The 21,868-nt window shown below is 33.1% G+C and overlaps 1 protein-coding gene across 1 annotated transcript in view; it reads right to left on the reverse strand.

The window, feature by feature from the left end:
- Nucleotides 1–21,597, reverse strand: part of CARPB (Carbonic anhydrase-related protein B) — a 1,124,142-nt gene extending 1,102,545 nt beyond the window's left edge. Inside the window, exon 1 of the mRNA XM_081751751.1 lies at nt 20,910–21,597. Within this exon, the coding sequence (XP_081607877.1) occupies nt 20,910–20,970 (61 nt within the window). The 5' untranslated portion in view covers nt 20,971–21,597. The remainder of the gene's footprint in view (nt 1–20,909) is intronic.
- Nucleotides 21,598–21,868: the final 271 nt, after the last annotated feature.

Genomic DNA, 21,868 nt, shown 5'->3' on the forward strand with positions numbered 1-21,868 from the left:
GCAAGGAGATCTAACTAGGGAAAGTATAGGTATAATAAGGTTGGTGGCAACTTCTTTTAAGTATTACACTTACGTAGTTTATTAGTGCAATTTAGGTTAACACTTATTGGTGTATTTCTGCTAACATAAGTTTAAAAGTATAGTATTATTATGTCAGTAATAGAATGTGTGATTATTCAACGCTGTATCGAACACTGCATTTTTCTGTAAAGTGTATATGTAATTATCCTATGTGAGAAGCGTCAATATATTTATTGAAATAGTACCACTTAGAATTCAAGTTGCCTCGCATAACTACCATTATTGTTGTTTGAGAGTGCAAATAGAATAATTATGTAACATGGATAACTTGCAATCTAGAACATCTGCCATCTGCCATAAAAGAGAAAGAGTTTAGCCATTAGAATGTTACTGTACATCTGAAGTTATAATACAGCCAACATTTTTCAAACAATTTTGCAACAGAATTAAAACTATTCAAATAGCAAATGTCTACTCTATATACGTTGTATTCGTTTTTGTTTCCATTGCAATTTAAATACGCTCCATTGGCAGACTATCTGTCATTGATTAGTTGTAATTTTATATTAATGTTTTACTATCTAAGGATATTAACTGCAATTATTTATAAAATTAACATTTCTTATTTCAAGCACAACATACATATGACATGGAATCTCATTATTAAATAAATACGGTAAAATAATCAATTATCCTATCTTCTGTTTTTTTAAGTAATAAATTTAATTCAAGATATTGATATTTTTGAGTCATTTAGCTGTATAAATCAATGAAGGAAAAGAAAAGGGAATAATAATATATTTAACATTTTTATAGCAAGTATTGCAACAAATAGAATATTCACAGGTTTTATAGAACGGAAGTTCTACTTGAAGAAATAAGGGAAGAAAAAAAAATAAATAAAATACTAGCGTGCTCGTACAACGAAACTTTTGGAAGAGTATGCTGAAAAATGCTAATTCATAAATATCGATCTAAAAGAACTACATACGAGTACTGAAGTTACAATTTTAAAAGGTTATCTTTCAATAAAACAAAGAAACATAAATGCACAGAATATATTTTTTTCAAAAAGAAAATACAGAAAGAATGTACAGTGCGTTAAATACTTTCTTGTTGATAAAATGAAAGTCAGGATATGAATATGAATTCGTTATATTGTAAAAGTAAACTTCAGAATTTGAAGAAAAATCGAACATCGTGTTGTCTACTGGAATATTTGTTAACTAGTATATTAGATCTATTGTTGTCTAACCTCTAGTTGCAACAAATTTAGTTTTCGACTTATAAAGTACTAAATTTGAGATTTAAACTTAGTTAAATCATTTGCAAAAGGTGAAAATAAACTTATTTTTATTTAGAACAAGAATCAGAAGTAAACATGTGGAACAAATCTTTTAGACCTTACTTTGTGATTAAACGTTAACTTTTTAAATGTAAAGTAAATGTGGTGTCTTTGAATAAAGATATTCTAAAATCAAAGGACAAATTTTTCCTGTAAATGAAAAATTACTTATTGCTTAAATACATAGTTTAAATTGAATGAAATAAAGTTACAAGAAAGCACTTTTTTTTCTTTTTGCTTCATTTCATAGAAAGGAAATTACATTTGTAGTTTTACGTTCTGCGGTTATGCCCTACAACGAAAAAGACATTTATGATTAAATCAAGTAAATTATTATAAATTTATTGGTGGAATAAGGATATCGGAGAACTGCTAAGAAACCAACAGACTCGATGCTGCTCACAGCAAGTTCGCGTGGCTGGTGATGATCGAACCAGGTTCATTCAAAAACAGTTCCTTTACTTAATATCTTAACAAAAACTTTCCAGAAAATTTCTTTCTAAACATTTGAAATAAGCTTTATTACAAGAGCTATATAGCGCATCATCAAAGTTTAAATAGAAAAGATGTTTTTTTAAACTTCTCTCTGTAATTATTCTTTTCCACTGTCCTTATAACAAAGCAAACTGAAATAATTAGAATGAATTGAAATATAAGATTTCAGTTTGACGTTACACGATTATGCCCTGGGGCCGCGGTGGCTCAGTGGTAGAGCGTTCACTTGGTAGAGCGTAGAGCTTAGTGGTACCGGGTTCGATCCCAGCCCCCGCCAAGTGAACTTTGTGGTGGAAAAATAACGTGTGCGTTGGTTTCCTCGGGGTTCTCCCGTTTCCTCCCACTTTCTTCATTCCACCATTTCATTCATTTCTCATCATCATCGTCTCCTTTAGCCTAATCGGCATAAGTGTGGTACGTAAAACTCAAATATTTCTTTTCATTTCCATTTATGATTATGCCCTTTAGGCGAAGGGAGATGAAGATTAAGGTGAGTGAATGATGATGTAAGAATTTGATAGAATGAGAATGTGGGAGAAACGAGAGTATCACGAAAAATGCACTGACACGATGATACAAAATTGCTTGACCTGGGGATCGAACCAAGGACCCAATGCACCAGAGGTAAGTGCTCTAACACTGAGACGCCGTTATCCTCATGGAACTAATTAAAAACAATAAGGAAATCATAAGATAATGTAGATCTTGAGAAAATTACGTAAGTGTAAAGATAAATAAAAAAGACACGTAATACTCAATACGTAAAAAAAAAAAAAAAAAGCTGGGAGAATATTGGAATATGAGAAATATAAATTGCGAAGTATATGTACTGAGTGAAAAAAAAAAAGTTGCGTTGGAAAGTTAATAAGGTAAAGATATTCTATCCTCGCGTCTGTCTGCAGAAAGCAATTTTACCAGGGATATACGTATCCTCGCCAGAACACTGTTCCTGTAATAATCAGATTGCCTCGGGGTTTCGAAGGAACAAAATGTTCGTATTGATGAGACACGTGATCAATGAATACATTATTGAATATTCGATAGATCCTCTTGCGTACCATGATGATATGTAAGGTAAGTAAACCACGACATTATCACATGCTATATTCTACAGTGTATACATATACATTGGCTCTATTTGAGTATACAGTATATTATCTTCATACATAATTTATGCCGACAACATTCTATCTTATTTAGTGAAAAAAAATACAATAGTAGTTTCTGTTATTTATCATAGAATTACATTTCTTCGTTTACCACATTCGCCCAAAAACCAAGCTGCATTTTTTAAAACGCGAATTTCAATTGAGAAAAGTTAATGTGCAGCTTAAATTTGCAGCTTTACAAAAATTGATTTTTTTTCGACATTTCATCACTTAATTTAATTTACTTTATTGTGACACAACTCAGCAGGCATTCTGCTCATTTACAGTATTTGTTTATATATATGGTATCTATCTATTAAAATGCTGCAATACCAATTAAGAACGCCTTTTTTTTAAGGTAAGGGATTAGCTTTAGGAAATTTCTTTAATCATCTATTTTGTATATTTCATGATACGTGGTTTCATATCAAACAATCTAACCGCAGCCATTAGAGGGTTACGCCTTCTCTTTGGCATAGGTTTAAATACATGTTGATGGTGGTAATACAAGTACAATAGATGATCTAAGAGCAATGCAAAACAAGAACAAATTGAGAAAAGAAAAAAACTACGTAAACTTGGGTTTGAAAAAAAAAAACAATATATAATGTAGAGGAAGATATCATACTAATGTTGCAAATATACAAATATAATTAAAAGATAAATGTAACTAGGTATATTATATATATAAGCAGGTATGATAATGATGTGAAGTGCATTGACGTCACAAACACATTAGGAACATTAGTTGAGACACATGAGGGTTAGATCTTCTGTCTCGGGGCGACTCGAGACTGATGTAAGCCGTAATGATAGCTTAATGTTAGTTATGGGTGAGGAACATGTGCTAAAATGGAAAAATATGAGGTATATGATCTCTGATGACGTAAATGTCAAATATTGTTCTATCTGTGGCGTCCAAGTTTGTTGTCTTAACGTAGAGTGTGGTGAATATCTTGAGCGGTGAGTGCTGGTATCGAGATGGAGCATCCGTAAGAGCCTCAAGTCTTAAAGTGTCCAGATAGAGTGGATGAGCATTTGTAATGCGTGATTGAATGTATATTGTCCGGAGTGTAGAAAAATGATCGAAAATGGTTGGAAAGTCGATGTGTTCGTAGATCATGTAATTTCGATATGGCAAGCGAATCTGATATGCCAGGCGAATAACATGGCGTTCCATAACTGACAACTTCTAGTAGAGTTTAGGTGAAGCGTGACACTAGGCAATGTGGCATAATTGATATATTTTTCTTTTGTAGTAAATGTGATAGTTTTGCATTTAGTTATGTTTAGTCTAAATTCGTTCAAGTGGCACCAGTGTTTTACGTTTTCCAAATCTTCCTGGATTTTTACAGTCTTCTAATGTTTTAATTCGAGCATATAATTTTAAGTTATCTGACAAGAGTAAAGTATTGAATTTTTACTGCGCTTACTTTAGTTATGTCATTTATAGTTGTGAGAAATAACGAAGGTCCAAGGTTTGATCCTAGTGGACTTCCCGATTCAGCATTAAAATTGTCGGAGATATAACATTTGTATGCTATGATTGTTTACGGTTGCTTACCTATGATGTGAAAAGTACTAATGATTGTTAACAGAGATTCATAAGAGCTAGGTTTTCCAGTAAGATGTCGTAGTTAACTAAATCGAATGCCTTCTGTAAATCTAAGTAGATTACACCCACCTGATCTCCTTCGTCAGTTCCGAGGCTATCAAGTTTGTTATAATGGCAAAATTAGTTGAGATGCATCTAATCTTCAAACTTTAGTCTACATAATATAATTTATAATATATTTGCACATGCTAACTTTCAATACTTCTAAACCTATGTTATATATTGAACTACTTTTCGCCCAGATTCGGGATACAACCAACAAATACAACACTAATTATGTATAATATTTGATATAATACGTAAACAAAATTAAATTGAAGTTGGACCAAGCAAAATTAAGGTTTAATAAAACTTACTCATCTAATTGATTCTAGTTATCTTATGAACTAGACTTCAGTTTTACCAAATCTAGTACTACGTTGGAGTGCAGAAAGTATGGTCGAGATATAGAAAGTAAAATAAAATAGTGCCTTGTCGGTGAAAATAAATTAAAGCCCGGCAGCATGTTGCCAGAGATCTTCCACACGAGCACAGGGACCAAGACATTGCATGACGTGACGTCAGCGTGACCCTAGCGCTGAATGGGTCTACTTCTCGAACACGTAGTAGTTGAATGAAAGGAACGAGAGGAAGTGTGTATGTAAGGTGCATTGTGCTCTTAAGGTGTATTGTGATATTACAGCAACATGTCTAATAGGGTGTATCGAAAAAAACTTTTTTTCGAAATCCGGTTACGGCTAGTGCGGATTTTTGGCCAAATGGCATCAATAAAACGTATAAAAAATCTCAACTCCATCAGACAACTCCTTCTGCTGCCGAGTAGAGCCCAAATATTAGAAAAATCAACAAAAGGTTCACTTTTCAACTGATTTTCCAAAAAATATTTTTTAAATATTTCCTATATTTTTCGGTCTTTTAAATTATTGAAATAGCATTGGAAAGGAGAAATAAATACATAAAACAAATTTATTACGGTTATTTCTGTACACCACAAGCATAAAAACCTACCTAATTATTTGTAAAAATGCACTGGTTTTCTGGCGTATCGTACAATTAAATTTTAATATAAAATTATTGAAGTCTCTTGAATAACGAAGAAAACACTTTAGTACTAAATTCTAAGAGCAGTAATATAAAAAATTTGCTCCCAATGCCGTATGCATCTGCTTATTACACTAGATCACCTGCCGCCCACCTCTCCCCGAACGCCTCTTCTCTTGTATTTGCCCAGCTGAAAGGATCGGTTTTATCAGTCGCCAGTAGTCAACCAGCTGTGTCGAACGTGATTGTCGCTGCTTGAGTTATTTATTAGTGCTGTAGGAAATGTTAACTAAATAATTTGTTTTCGTGTGAAGTGCAGTATGTAGAAGTGAGAACAGTGTTTCAGTTGTGTTAAGTACTTTTTATTAGGAAGAGAGTGACAGATACGCTGACGTTATGGCATGGACAAGTTTGTTACGGTCTGACGTTAGGAATAGCGTTATTGGGACACCCAAGGAATTGGGTAGAACACAGCTACCAACCGTTGAAATGTATTGAGACAATACCTATGGGAGCGAGAAGAAAAAATGAGAATTTCTGGATCCCGGAAAGAGCCTTCAACAAAGGATTTATCTTCTATCGTCGCCAGGAAGATTGTAGAAAATTGAGATTACGCCTCAATCTTGTGGTTCTTTGATCTAGAAGAAAAGGCACCTCTAGCACTGGCACTTTTCTTCCTTTTTCGCGGTTGCAGGCAAGAGGATCGGAACACTTACAAAAGGCTATATCAAATGAAATATTTTTGGCAGGCTGTTGAAAATCAGCAATTCGTTTCGCAGAAGTTTGGAAACCGGACTTTGCTGAGTTTTGCAAGTCACGGACAATATTATGGTACTTCAATATCATTGCAACAATCCTTCTGACACTGAAAATTGCTTCGCCGCTGATTGAGGCGAATCTCAATTTTCTACAATCTTCCTGGCGACGATAGAAGATAAATCCTTTGTTGAAGGCTCTTTCCGGGATCCAGAAATTCTCATTTTTTCTTCTCGCTCCCATAGGTATTGTCTCAATACATTTCAACGGTTGGTAGCTGTGTTCTACCCAATTCCTTGGGTGTCCCAATAATGCTATTCCTAACGTCAGACCGTAACAAACTTGTCCATGCCATAACGTCAGCGTATCTGTCACTCTCTTCCTAATAAAAAGTACTTAACACAACTGAAACACTGTTCTCACTTCTACATACTGCACTTCACACGAAAACAAATTATTTAGTTAACATTTCCTACAGCACTAATAAATAACTCAAGCAGCGACAATCACGTTCGACACAGCTGGTTGACTACTGGCGACTGATAAAACCGATCCTTTCAGCTGGGCAAGTACAAGAGAAGAGGCGTTCGGGGAGACGTGGGCGGCAGATGATCTAGTGCAGCGTTTCCCAACCTTTTTAAACTTGCGGCACACAACGGGTGTTACTTGGATTCTCGCGGCACACTTATAGATATTATTATTTGTAAATATAAAACACAGTGATATTTTTCTCTGATTATTGATCTCCTTCTCAGAGAGAAGAAAGCTCGATCACTGGGTTTTCAACGTGGTAAATCATTATGCTTATTTTTCATTCTAATTTAAAAATAGAAAAAATTGCAATGAAATATTGAACTCAGGTTTTTAAAAATACGCTTTCTTTCTTAAAAAAAAAAAAAAACTATTCAACCTTTTACTAAGAACGAAGATCACTAAATAACGAACAAATAAACAAATCTCTTTTACTTTTAAAACATAAAGGTAGGTAATTTGTCGAAAGGGTTGAATGATTTTTAAAATTTCAAGTTACGAAATAGTCTGCAACAATAAAGAAACAATAATGGTCATAACAATGATAGCAAATACTTTTTTCAACATTAGAAATGTACAGAACAGTAAGACAGTGTGAAACTTAAAATTGTAAATTCATAGTAGAGGTTCGTAGTAATGTGAAATACAAATATACATTTTTTCCCCTACGTTTTGCAATTTGATTGCTATAAAATTAATAATTTTGTTTCGATTCCTCGCGGCACACCAGCTGCCCATTCACGGCACACCAGTGTGCCGCGGCACACCGGTTGGGAAACGCTGATCTAGTGTGATAAGCAGATGCATACGGCATTGGGAGCAAATTTTTTATATTACTGCTCTTAGAATTTAGCACTAAAGTGTTTTCTTCGTTATTCAAGAGACTTCAATAATTTTATATTAAAGTTTTATTGTACGATACGCCAGAAAATCAGTGCATTTTTACAAATAATTAAGTAGGTTTTTATGCTTGTGGTGTACAGAAATAACCGTAATAAATTTGTTTTATGTATTTATTTCTCCTTTCCAATGCTATTTCAATAATTTAAAAGACCGAAAAATATAGGAAATATTTAAAAAATATTTTTTGGAAAATCAGTTGAAAAGTGAATCTTTTGTTGATTTTTCTAATATTTGGGCTCTACTCGGCAGCAGAAGGAGTTGTCTGATCGAGTTGAGATTTTTTATACGTTTTATTGATGCCATTTGGCCAAAAATCCGCACTAGCCGTAACCGGATTTCGAAAAAAAGTTTTTTTCGATACACCCTAATGTCTAAGAGACAATAACGCACCAGAATCAATAGGAAACTGTAAAAGTGACAAAGGTGACGGGTGTAGCCCAATAGTTTCGTATTGTGTACATTGTTTTACGTGCATGGAGACGTGGTGATCGACCACGGACAATTACAGCAGAGGACGGCCGCTACAAACGCTCTCACGGACCACAGCGAAACGTCAACCACACCGGAACTGTCCCTTTGCCCGACGACAATTACGTTGTTTTCCGTCTATACCTGCACATCGGCGGCACCGTTTTCAATTGAGCCAAGAACGTCAGAACTGGACCGAGAGGGACTGGGATCGCTTTCTCTTCTCTGAAGAAAGCAAATTCAGTCTGAATAGTTATTCTAAGCATATATTCATCTGGCGAGAGGTGGGAATACGCTATGAATCCAGGAACCTTGTCGAACATGAACATTTTGTAGGTTCGGTGTTCTTTTGTGAGCAGACATAACGCTGCATGGGCATATCACCCTTTCAAGTCCAAGTCCACAGTAGTCCATTGTTCAGGTACACGGGTATTTCACAGTAATTAATGAAAATGGGACCATTCGAATTCCCATCTCTTCTGTCTTCCTTATTTATAACGCACGGAATGATCAACTGGATGGCTAGAGACCTTGTTCGTGTGGATTCATATATTTGTGTTCTCTTCAACGTACAGGTGGAAGGGTGTGTCTGTGTCATACAGGGTGTTCAGCACGTTATACTGGAAGTAAGTTACATTCGCGTTGGTGTTAGAAGGCACTGCAACGAGTGGTAGCGTTCTCAAACTGCAATATCACACTACCACCTGAAAGCCCTTAGAAAACTTTTGATTACTTCGTAACATGAAGACGGAATGGTTCTTGTAGTCTGTTTGATGGTAGAAAATTGATTGAACTCTGTTGGTTTCATCTAAGTAGAACCACCCCTTACCCAGGGTACACATCTACTTCCACTTGTCCCTCCGAGTTTAAGTTTTATACAGCTTCCTTGCGTTTGTATACTTCTTCTGTATGTGGCGCTGTGTGAGTGCAATTTCTGGCCGACCATGTACTGTAGGATCCTGATGGCCACATCGACGGATGATGAGAACCACATCAGTTTAGCTAAGAATTAAATTATCTTCTTTGCACCATTTCATTATTACTGAGTTGCTATAATGAACGCATAAAGTACACAAATTAATCCCTCCCAAAAAGTTTTACCTTCATTGTTCCATGGATCGTATTCAACTGATACCAATTAGTTCTCTGCTTTTGCTTTATAATTTGCTTTCATTTTTTTTTTTTTTTTTTTTGATCGTGACCAATGATTGAAATATATATATTTATCAGTGTCACCTCAAGATTATTCTTATTTTTTCTCAAATTTGATTATTACCTGAAACTTATGTTTTCGTGATCTTCTCTTTCCATATCTTCTTTCTGCTACAGAATTACTATGTTAGAGCTCCTCCGTGGCTAAGCGGTTAGCGTATGCGCCTTTGGCGTGGGAGGCCCGGGTTCGATTCCCGGCGGGAGCTCATGTGGTTCGGATTCCACGTTAATCAGTAGGTCCACGTCTCATATAGCCTCGCTGCTGAACGGGACGTTAAACTCAAAATCAACTCAACTCAATTACTATGTTGTGGCATCGCGGAGTGTAGTCGTTAACGTTCTCGTTTTCGGTGCGAACGGTCCGATTCCCGGTGAGAGTACCTGGTTGAAAAAATGAAGAGACTTTTTATAGGCTAGCCATCCTGAATGAGGTTTTCCTGGGTTTTCCTAATTCACACCAGGTAAATGCCGAGGTGGTACCTAAATTGTAGGTCCCAGGTCTCTTCCTTCCTTTCCCAATCCTTTCTTTCTTCTTTTTTCCCGGATAGTGTGCTCGCCGAGGGAAGTTATCCCTCATATGTGACGGGCCGAAAGCCCTGAAATCTAAATCCTAAATTACTATGTTCGTGTATTCTTCTTTATCAGAAAGCAACAGTGAGTAGTTTTCACTATCTGTTTTTCTCATTTCTTTCTCATATTATTTTTAATACTGCTAATAAATTTAAATTATATTCTAATTTCCCTCCTACATTTCTGTATTTTTCCTTTAAATGATTTTAATTTTCTACCAGCAGTAACTTGGTTCTATCTTCAAATCTCACTTTTATTTGGTTTAAGTTTGCACTTAGCATTATTTGGCTTTCTTTTTAACTTTTACTATATCACCAATACAATGTCTCTTCCGGACAACAATTGTATATCTTCCTGTTTCTACCAAACAAAGGAAAATAATGTGGTAGTTTTTCTGTTAATTTCCATAACACAGGGTTACAATCGGTCTCAACTCACCTATAGTTAATGTCAGGTAATGATACCAACCACTATGAATCCCATCAACATTAACTAACGTATGGACTGCTGCTTCTTCCAAGGACATTTTTCCGACTGTCGATTAGAGCAAGTTGGTATATATGATATTTCTCATAATAGACTAAAATATTCATGCCTAAATATGTCTATTGAAACACATGAATGTTGTGTTAGTTACGTACGGTTTAAAGGATGTTTGTTCAAATTTTTGACTGGAGAGAAATTCAAAATTAGAGGTAAAACAGTTCCTTTTCTTTTTCTTTTGGAAGAATGCTGTGCTGTGAAGAGGAAGACAAAATGCTATGTGAAGGAAGTCAAAATAGGCTACAATCTGTATTATGGATAATTTGGTATTACTTGCAAATTTATGAAACTTCGTATAGAGCTTATTATTATATAATAAATAACATTTTGTGATTCTTCTGTTATACACTAAATTGACAATTCATTTTAAGAATTTTCTAAAGTGAAGGTCCTTACTTGTTATGTTAATAGTAACTATTGTGAATAGTCTTTTGCGAAAGATAAATCTAAGGAATAGTTACAAATGAATGTTTCATTAGTGTAAATATTACTGTTTTCTATAAGTAGTATTAGTAGTGTTTATCAAAGTTTATTGTATTATGAGATATCTGTATCAACTTAATTTTACGCTATACAGTATTTTATATGACATAAACTCAGTTAAAAACTCCACTGGCTAAAAAAAGTCGAATATGAAACAATATATATCTCTAGGGAACGTGAGTACAGGAAGACAAACGAAAACCTCAGTGTCATTGCTTTGTACCAACTTCGCTTAAGAGTTCATAGAATAATTTCTGAAACATAGGCGAGAACTGGAAATAAGCTCATGCTACTGTATCTATGTATGTATAATGCAGTTATAACTTACTCATACTTTAGTCAAAATGCCGTACTGCATTTCTTAACAAGTTTCGAAGTTATTTATATAAAACTGAACTCTGTTAGGAGACATACATCATAGAACAATTTTATTTGTTACCTTCAAAAGTTGTGTTACCTTCAAAAGGTGACCCAAACTACATAACAAGCCAAATTTTACAAAGACTAGGCTTTTATTAAATCAATTGGCTTATGGACATTTTCTGAATCTTTATGGAAATATTCAACTTTCTATATAGAAAATACAACGGTCGAGTGTTTAATAACATTGTAAAAGAGATGTTAGGCGAAAGAAGAAGCTTGTTGAAGGGATTTGAAAAGTTTTCTTTAATATTTTTAAAATATACAAAATGGATTCAGTTTCTTTCTGGAATAATCGATTCAAATGAAGTATGATCTAGGATGAATGTATTTTTGAAATAAGGAATTTTTAAGTGTTTAGATTTGTCGAACAGATAGTAATTAATTTCATTTTAGCGTTGTGTTCCACAGACAGATTAGTATTTGGTATCCTAAGAATTATACTACCCTCTTAATTTAAACAGCATTGTGGCTAGTCTATCAGGCAAGGATGTTGTTCATACTTACATCTATAGAGACATCTGGATACGAAATTAAATAGGTGGATTAGCTTTATGAAGAAACTCGACTCCAACTTTCGATCTTGTAAATCCTGGCCAAAACTGGTAGTGATCTCTTGAGTAGTTCTTAAGACTTTGTGTCTCCTGGACACACGTACATATTGAATATACCAAGTTGTTTTTGGTAAACTTATCTTGTTAACCATTTACGTCTGTACTTCATAATGCATTAACTAATCTTATATTAATTAACCAGCTTTTTCAAAAAAGACTTTTTGTAGCAATGAAAATAAACATTTGGTCCTTTCCATATAGCATGCCAAGATGCATTTATAATAATCAAGCAAATATATATATCTTGAAATACATAAATTAGTATCAACATGAAAATACTCATTCCAATTTTTTATGAAAATAACACTATACTAATTAGAGTTGCAGTAATAGTGATGAAGTGAGAAATTTTCAGTAGGAGTAAATATGTTTCGAATCAAACTTTAAGCTATAACTATCCGTTCCGTATGGCCTTAATGTTTAAAAAACAAAACTACAAGGAAACAACAAAAATGAGAAGTAAACTCCCCAACAGCACAAAATGTGCTAGGCTTATGCATTTAGGTGCCCCAGCTACTTTTTAGATACCCGACACTTGGCACATATGATATTCATATCATAAGTATGTACTTCAGCTACCTACAGTTTTAAGTACTTGTTACACCTAATTGATATTTGCAACTATGTACCACAAATATAGCATTTATATACCTGGCTCAATTTCGCACTCTAACAATCATTCGTTTTTATGTCGTCACTTGGGACATATATGTGTCATGTTCTTGGTATGTCCTTTAAGTGCATACTGATTCTGATACTCTAACAGCACAAGATGTGCATGCGCTACTTATGTGTTCTAAATTCATCTTCCACATTTGATGCATTTGTTGCTTCTTTTTCTAAGTGATTGTGTACTAGAAGCAACAAACGCATCAAATTTATTAGATGGCAACTGTGGCCGATCATTTGAAAGTGAATATGGAAGAACCATGAAATAAAGTACATAGACACTCGTCGTTTGTTTTATAAAATTACATGGCGAGCAGATTTTATCTGATTGCCAACGGTTATCGTCGAATATACGCGGTTAAAGAAGCACTCTGATTAGCCAAATTCAAAACACCTCAACATTTTATGCTTCTGCAAGCGACGTTCTGTTCATCGCCTTCATGGCCAAGTCGGAAGAGCATGCGGTTAGTAATTGAAAGGTTGGTGATTCGAGTCTACCCTGGGCTACATTTTTTTACTTGCTTGAAGTGTTTTTACACTCACCTTAATGTAAACACATTATGCATATAGGCGATTTAACATATTTTGGGGGAGTAATTTTGTGATTCATTGACTGTTTTGACATGGACAACATACCTAGAACATACTAGGCACGTTCCCCAGATATATTTCAGGGATGTGCGTAGGGGCAGACATGGCTTGCCATCCATGTGTTTTTTCTCTCAGAGGTACATAAGGCACATACTGGACACATTCCCATATACCTGAGGGAACATGATAGGTATATGCCTGCTATATAATTGCGCTGTTAGGGCTGAGTCCCCACTCAGTGAGGTAACTTCCAATAATTGGAGTTTTACCCACTAAAAATGACTTTCGCTCTCTAAATCTTAGCTGAAATACCGTTGCGTCGACTTGTTGAAATAGTTTTTTTTTTGTTTTTGTTTTTGTCAAGTAGCTGAACCTTCTTCTTCCACCATAAAATGTGAGTTTCATTCGAAGTATAATAATAAAAGCCCGTATAAATTTTGAAATCCTTAGCTCACTGAAGGTTTGTACTTTGATCAAGATGTCATGATAAAATCCCAGCTTGACACAAATACTTTATTCGATTTTTTTTTTTTTTTTTTTTTTTTTTTTTTTTTTTTTGCAAACATCTGCTATAGGTCAGAACAGTCAACCTCAATTTCGTTGAGAAGAAAACAATAATAGAAAATTCCTCACTTTATCCCCTCAAAACGGAAATTATCAAATACGCTGAACCAGCTGTAGTCTCACTTTCAATGAGGAGTGTATTGGCCGAGTTTCATTTTATTAACTTGACAGGTTCGTGAGATATTCGTCTTGGGAAACGTTTTGGAACTTTCTACCCCATTTGGTATATAAATGTTAATCAAAGCAAACTCGTGCTATTTGCAAAAGTTCATTTCAAGCTATTCAACCATTTTCCCGGGATGTGCTTGCAAACAAGAGGAAACGTTGATTTTATTATGAAGAAGGAAGTTATAAAAAAAAATTCCTTAACACGGACATTTTTAAAAGAACTAAGACATGTATGTGTCCCTTTGCTTTTAATGAGGAGTCCATAACCCGAGTTTTATCTTCCTAATTTGACAGGCTCGTGAAATACTTAATTTGTGGTCGTTCTCACTTAGTTTATGAATTTAATCAAAGTTACACAAACTACAATTAGGGGTAGTTGATAACTATATCCAGAAATAAATTTCAAGCGATTCAGTCGTTTTCTCATGATTCAATCGCATACAAGATCATTTTCTCTTTCATTTGATAAGATGAATCCGGGTTAAACCCTGTGAAGGAATATGTTTGTAGGGTACTCTAATGTATTTCGTGGAACAATATCACATTCTTCTCTTCTGTATCATTGTTGAAAACCACTATTTACACTCGCAATTTGGTTGGTAGTACCGTGGAAATAGCACATAAACGAAAATTGTGATAGATCACTAACGAAAAAGTTATCTATTATGTCTATTTGATTGCACTTCCCTCTCTTAATGTGCAATACACTGAAAATTTCTAGAACATTGAAATAAATTACTGGTAAATGTACTGTTAGTCAATCGTTTTATAATACAGCGATTTATAACTTAAGATCAATATAAGAATTGTGACACTAAAATAAAATAAAATTGTATGTTTTAATAGCAATCGGATCTTCGATGTTACCTATCATTGTAATTATAAAACAATGGATTAATAGGATGCTTTACAGGAATCCATGTGCTTCTATGGAAAAACTAATAAAGCATTTGTATTTTGCTATATAAAACACACATAGATACAGGGCACTGTACTGAACAGGGCATCAGAATTGGACTGAATAGTTTTATAAATTTGAGATTTATTATTGAAAAATACTGTTAGTGTGGGACAGTCAAAAATGTTTTAGTATTTTAATATTACGTTGATTCGATATGCTGAAATATCACTTAATACTCTTTAGCATAGGAGACAGGCGATTGGTGTTTAGAAACAATGAACGAAGTTTGAACATATACAAACGTTGTTGGTTCTTAGTTTATTTTCTTCTATATTTATTTTTTATATTTCTTTTAGTTTTCTCTTGTTATATCTTCTGCAAAGCTGTAAAATTGTTTATATTTTTACACTTAAATGAAATCTATATACTTTAGTACTTGATAAAAATTTTGTAAGAATCAAAGACTCTGTGGTGAACATTGGCAGTGAGTGACAGGTCAAGTGGAGTACTTTGGATTATATCAATATTATTAATGCTATTTTTCACGAAATTGAAGAAAGGTCATCCATTGAGTTAAGTTGAGAGAAAGTAGAGATAATGCATCCACGAATATTGTGTAAACGATGTGTACATTTATTATTTTATGGTTTGTATGAAAAGGCCGCACTCAGACAAAATCAGCAGATAACATATATAAAGTAAGAATAATCTCTTATTGTAGAGAATTGAAAATGACTTAAAATTATATTTTATTGAGCTTAAGCTTCAGATTTTCGGAGGGTACTGTATAAAGTCCGAGGTTGTTAGCTTTGTGAAAACAAAGCAGTAACTTTCAAGCAATAGTAACTCGTTAGAAATGATATATACGTTGGCATTCCAATATTCTACCAAAGATTATTGGCACTTATATTATAAATACATAATTTTCAAAACACCCATCTCTCCTCTTTTGTTTTTATAATTCAATATAATTTTAACTCAAGTTAATCTTTAAATATTATCTTATGGTAACGAAAAACACCTTGACATTCAACACATTTCGAATACCAACCCTAGAGTATAAATTTCAACATTTTAAATAGAATATCAAGAACGATAATCAATTTTATTTATTTCCCAACTTTGTAAATTGATAAACGACACATTGAACATAAAAGGCTCATATGAACTTGGTATTTTACAGAATAATGCGGTATCTTGATGTTAAATTCAAGGCAAATAAATAATAAAATTCTAGTTCTTTTATGTTTATATTGTAATGTATAACTTACTTCATAGGATCTAAATTGTGCATCATCATTTAGAATTTAGTACGTACTGATAATCATTTTTTTCCTGATTATTTTCAAACACTCAAGGTTCAGTAGTTTGGATATTGCTATAATATCACATTTCTTTATTATCCATTACAAGCATAAATCAAAACACATTTATTTGCAATATATAATTAAATAGGGGTTTTATATTCTGAATTCCACAAAATGAGACGTTGGTAACAAAATTATAAATATGTAAGTTTTTTTTTAAATGCATGCATAAAAGACACACGTTCTCAACATATCAATAATTTATGTTACTACTATCATTATAATGAATTCGTTATAATACATTATGAAATTATAAGTTGCATACATTTTTTAAATTTATGGTATTTTATTACATATCTAGGTACTACTGAGTAATTTGAAAACAAACTATGATACTGAGACAGAAACGTGAAATTAGGAATAACCTCACTCAAGTCAGGGCGAATTTTTATTCTATTCTCTTTGGTGAATAAGATAATCTAATATACAGTTGAACTGAACTTCCATATAAATAAATATTCTAATCATGTCAAAAGTAAAGTAGATCGTGGCAAAGATGAGAAATAATGGCAATTTGTAAAGCTCAAATTCTGGTATGGAAAACATTTAATAGGTTTTTAAGTCTTTGCGATACAAGAAATATAAAATCATTTTCAAGAAGATTTGATTGCCATAAGTTAAACAGGTAGCTAGAATGTGTATTTTACGAACGCAAAAACGAAATTTTAGGAAAACTTAGTAACGAAGTGTTATATATTGTCAGACACACACGTCTTGTACCAGTGACAGAAGAGAAATTAAAAGTTGGTGCAGTTAGTTAAGTTTGTTAGTGCTCCAAATGTGACGAAAATCTTATTAAATTTGTGATAAGTAAAATATATCTTCAAAAACAGTATATCGTACAAAGAAATGTATTTGTATTGTATCCTATGAGTTGTTAATATTTTTTGGAATGGTTTGGAAAACCGCGTGAAACATTTTAGATGAAATAAACTGGAATATTATATCATCACACAAAGCAAACATAAATGTAAGTAATTGTTAGATTTGATGATGCTATGCTTGCAGTGTATTACTTAAAGTTTTTTTTTAATTTAATTTTGTTAATTTATTCATCGAAAGAAGAAACATGAAGAAAACAGCAAGATGTAAAATATAAGATGAAAGTATAATAAATACATTAAAATGAAATGTAATATGGAAAAATAATGTTCATAAGATTAACTTTCTTATCATGTATGTTTAAGCTGCAGACGGCGATCCCACCTCGTTAGCCAATAAAATATAATTTAGCACATTTGTAGATAGAATTTATATTTCTTCCTTCAGTCTTTCGCATACAATTATGCTATTTCTTAGGCAGTGAAGAATTTTAATATTGAATATTTTACAAAATTCTTTGTTTGTCTATAGGAATTTTATCTGATAAAATTGTAGTGTTAAATTGCCATAAGGAAACAATTGATTTTAAAGTAGTATGTAAAGAGAATTAATGATAATGAAAAGAGTCGAATGCAAGCTATCTATGGATGGAATACAACAGTAAAAAAATAAGTTGAACAAATACACAACGCTGGCTATTTTTTCGTTGTTTATATTTATTTACAAGCAATATTTGTGTCAATGTTAGAAATAGGAGTATTGTGTCAGCGGTAAGAGAATTTTAACAATATATATATATATATATATATATATATATATATATATATATATTCTGCTATTTAATACTATATTTTTTAAAATATAATAGTATAGATGTAAATAAACATGTTCCAGGATTTAAAATATTTATATTATTAACGACAATAAACGACATATTTTTAGCGCAATAAAAATTTGTTTCTCTCAATTTTGTTGACAACTACACTTGAAAATGTACTTTGAAGCGCCTCGTTTTCTTCTACTTGATATGACCTATCAACTAACATATTACCTAATCTTTAGAGAATATTATAGTAACACAAAAATGAAAATTAATGATTAATCAAAATTTTGGGCCGTATCTCAATAATTCTATAATCTATTTTCAGCTTGCTAGTGTCATAATGGAAAGCTTCATGAGGATATGATTCACTTTCAGTTTCGTCTTAACATGTGCGTGATTATTGTACACTACCACGTTTTAGTTTTACAAAAAAAAAACCTATTTTTTTCTCGAGAAATACACATGACGATTTACTCTTACCCATATCAGTTTTTATAGTTAGATAAGGTCTATCAATAGATATATTCCCTATTTCCGAACTTCTTTCCCGTTAAGCCTTAATAATATCATATAATTTATTTTCTAGCTGTTTACCTTTCCAGAGCTAATTATGGATATCATTTATTGTGGAAATTATGGATAACTTGCAGATTGAAAGGTGATACATGATGAAAAGTAGGCTGAAAAATGTGATGTTCGGTGCGTTCGTCATGGGTGAGACATCTGCCAAGATGTTCTAAAGCATTGTAACGCAGTTGACACCCCGAAAACTTTATACTATTTACAATATCAACATTTATTTACTTCATTAAATATTAGGATGAGAGGAATGTAGGAATGTCAAGCAGTCTGCTATTTTGGTGGTGGTTTATATTGTTACGTCTTGTTGATATTAGGGAAGCGCCACCGCGTTGAAGTCATACTCACAATGACAGAACCCAGAACGAAAGTGATCTCTAGGTATAGTCAAGGATGTCGCCTTGGGATGTTGTCCGTAGTATATTGTGAGATGTTTGTATATATGTTGTAACTGCAAGAAGCAATGTTAATGATGTTTGTACGGATTTAGTCGTTTTATTGTGTAATGTATTTACGCGACATATTGCCCCAAATGTATCCTTTTTTAACCAATGTTATATGAAGATTGATCATTTTGAGCATATAATATGATTATTTTAATACTTAACAAGAGTGAATTAGGTAAGATCGTTTACTTAAAATAAAATTCTCTACTCACATAAAATTGAGATAATATGTAATATATTATATTTGTATTAGTGTTTTATTTACATTTTAATCATACAATGAGATCTGTCTACGAAAGATACCTCCTAATTGAATGTTTTTCTTAAGATAACATGAACTTGATTTTTAAAATTACTTGCGCTAATATATAATTATAAAGCTAAAGTCAAATTTATGTTGTTGCTAAATTATGCTAGATTTCATCTGTTAATTACGCTCAAAAGTAACAGTTATCCACACATACTTTTATCTGATAGATTAAACCATGGTAATAAGAGATTTTTATTTTATAGATTACACTGTAAGTTTTCCATGCGTACTTTTATCTTATAGATTATTTCGCGAAAATGAGCACATAACATCACTATCATATCTCATATATTACGTTACGATAAAAATTTTCCATATCTACTTTTATCTTATAGAATATACTATGATGCTTTCACGTATATAAGAAGTTACTTAATGCATTACAATGCAACAGAAATTTTCCCATCTGCTTTATCTTATAGATTACACCTCGAGAAGTTTTCGTTATTTACTTTTATCTAAGAGATTACACCGCGAGAATAAGTTTCCATTATGGTATTTTATCTAAGAGATTACACCGCGAGAATGGATTCCGTTATTAGCTTTTATCTAAGAGATTACACGCGATAATAAGTTTTCATTATGTATTTTTATCTAAGAAATTAAACCGCGATAATAAGTTTTCGTTATGTACTTACTTTTATTTAAAAGATTAAACAACGAGAATAAGTTTCTGTTATGCACTTACGTTTATGTAAGTGATTACACCGCTAGAATAAGGTTTTGTTATGTGCTTACTTTTATGTAAGAATTTACACCACAAGAATAAGTTTTTGTTATATACTTACTTTTATGTAAGAGATTACCCCGCTAGAATAAGATTTTGTTATGTGCTTACTTTTGTGTAAGAGATTATACAGCAAGAATAAGTTTTTGTTTTGTACTTACTTTTATGTAAGAGATTACACCGTAAGAATAAGCTTTTGTTATGTGCTTACTTTTATGTAAGAGATTACACCGCTAGAGTAAGTTTTCGTTGTGTACTTACTTTTATGTAAGATATTACACCGTGATAATAAATTGTCTTCTAAATTACATTGCGGTAGTAAGAGTTTCCCATATATATTTTATCTTACAGAGTCAGCTACGCTAATTCTTAAAAAAGAAAAAAAACTTAATCTAGTTCCAGAGAAGTAATACTTCAACTTTTGTCAATTAAAAGTAGTGTATCCTTTGCTTAGAGTTCCTGCAGTGAGTCACCATGCGGTGAGATTTGAATAAAACTGCATTCGCTGTTGTGGCAACATTGTCCGGAGAAGCACGTGGATTGTTAATGGTGAAAAGCGCTTAGAGGATGTTTATAGATTTTGCCGAGGGAGCGTTGCAATGTTTCTTCTTCTTCTTTTTTTTAAAATAAAAAGTCCCAAATGGATCGTTGCCAATTTATACTAGCTGCTGTTATGCAACTACGTCTAAATAGATAATGACCTACCTTCTTTTACTGTGAGTGTACTAAAAAGGCACGAGGAAATAGAACTTAAAGAACAGTTTTTTTAGTACTTACCATCAGGGTGCAGTAGTAACAGGAATCCTAGGAAGATCCAGTAACACGTCGCCCAGATCATGTCAAAAGGGAACTTAGGTCAAGTCAAGTCACTCACTACTATCCCATTAAGGTCGTGCATCCCCGTTAAAACTTAAAAAAACTATGAAGGTTAGAAACTGTATTCGTAAGAAACAAACTTTAATAATAGTTTATGATGTTAATTATTTTAGTGACAAATATGATATAAATACGTTTATCGTTTCCTATAATTTGTCATTAACCAAGTAAAATTTGATTTTTTAGTTTCAACGTAGCAGACTGCAAACTTTTCAAAACTTAAAGAAAGTTTTCATGACACTTTGCCGTGTCTGTTTGTAGTAACATTTCGTAATGTAGAACAAAGTTACAGCAATTATAAATATTTTCTGGCATTATTTCTTCTTTTCGACGACATGTAATAATTAGAGTTAGTAATGCAATATGGTATATAATAAAGTTTTTACCGCGGCATGTCCCGCTTACGGATTTTACCGATCTCGAATAGTCGTCGTTTGTTGGTATCGAGTTAACGTGAAGCGCGTCTCGACGTCAACGGAGCAATGTCCAAGCTCAACCGAAGCGCTTGGTAATCCGACAACATGTGTAGTGTCTGTGTGCCGGTCTTTCACCAACATAGTATTCTCGTCTCTCCCCCCATTCTCTCGCTCTTCCCCTCCCTCGCTCTCTCGCTCTCTCTCTGAAGCACTCTCTCTCAATTTCTCTCTGAGTTCCGCGCGCGCGATCTCCTGAACCCGCGACGGCCGCGCTGGCAGCGATCAATGAAATTCTACTATTACGGCGCACAGGTGAAACCACATCCGCCGATTGGTTAGGATACCTAAAGAAGGCGTGGAAAAACGAATAAGTTTTCTTTTTTTTCTAAATTTTGTTTACTCTTGTTTCACCTTTTTGGTGAACCTGGGTATTATACAGAGACA

This window comes from Thermobia domestica, chromosome 3, assembly GCF_964235325.1.
Source record: "Thermobia domestica chromosome 3, izTheDome1.hap1.1, whole genome shotgun sequence".
In the NCBI taxonomy this organism is placed as follows: Eukaryota; Metazoa; Arthropoda; class Insecta; order Zygentoma; family Lepismatidae; genus Thermobia; species Thermobia domestica.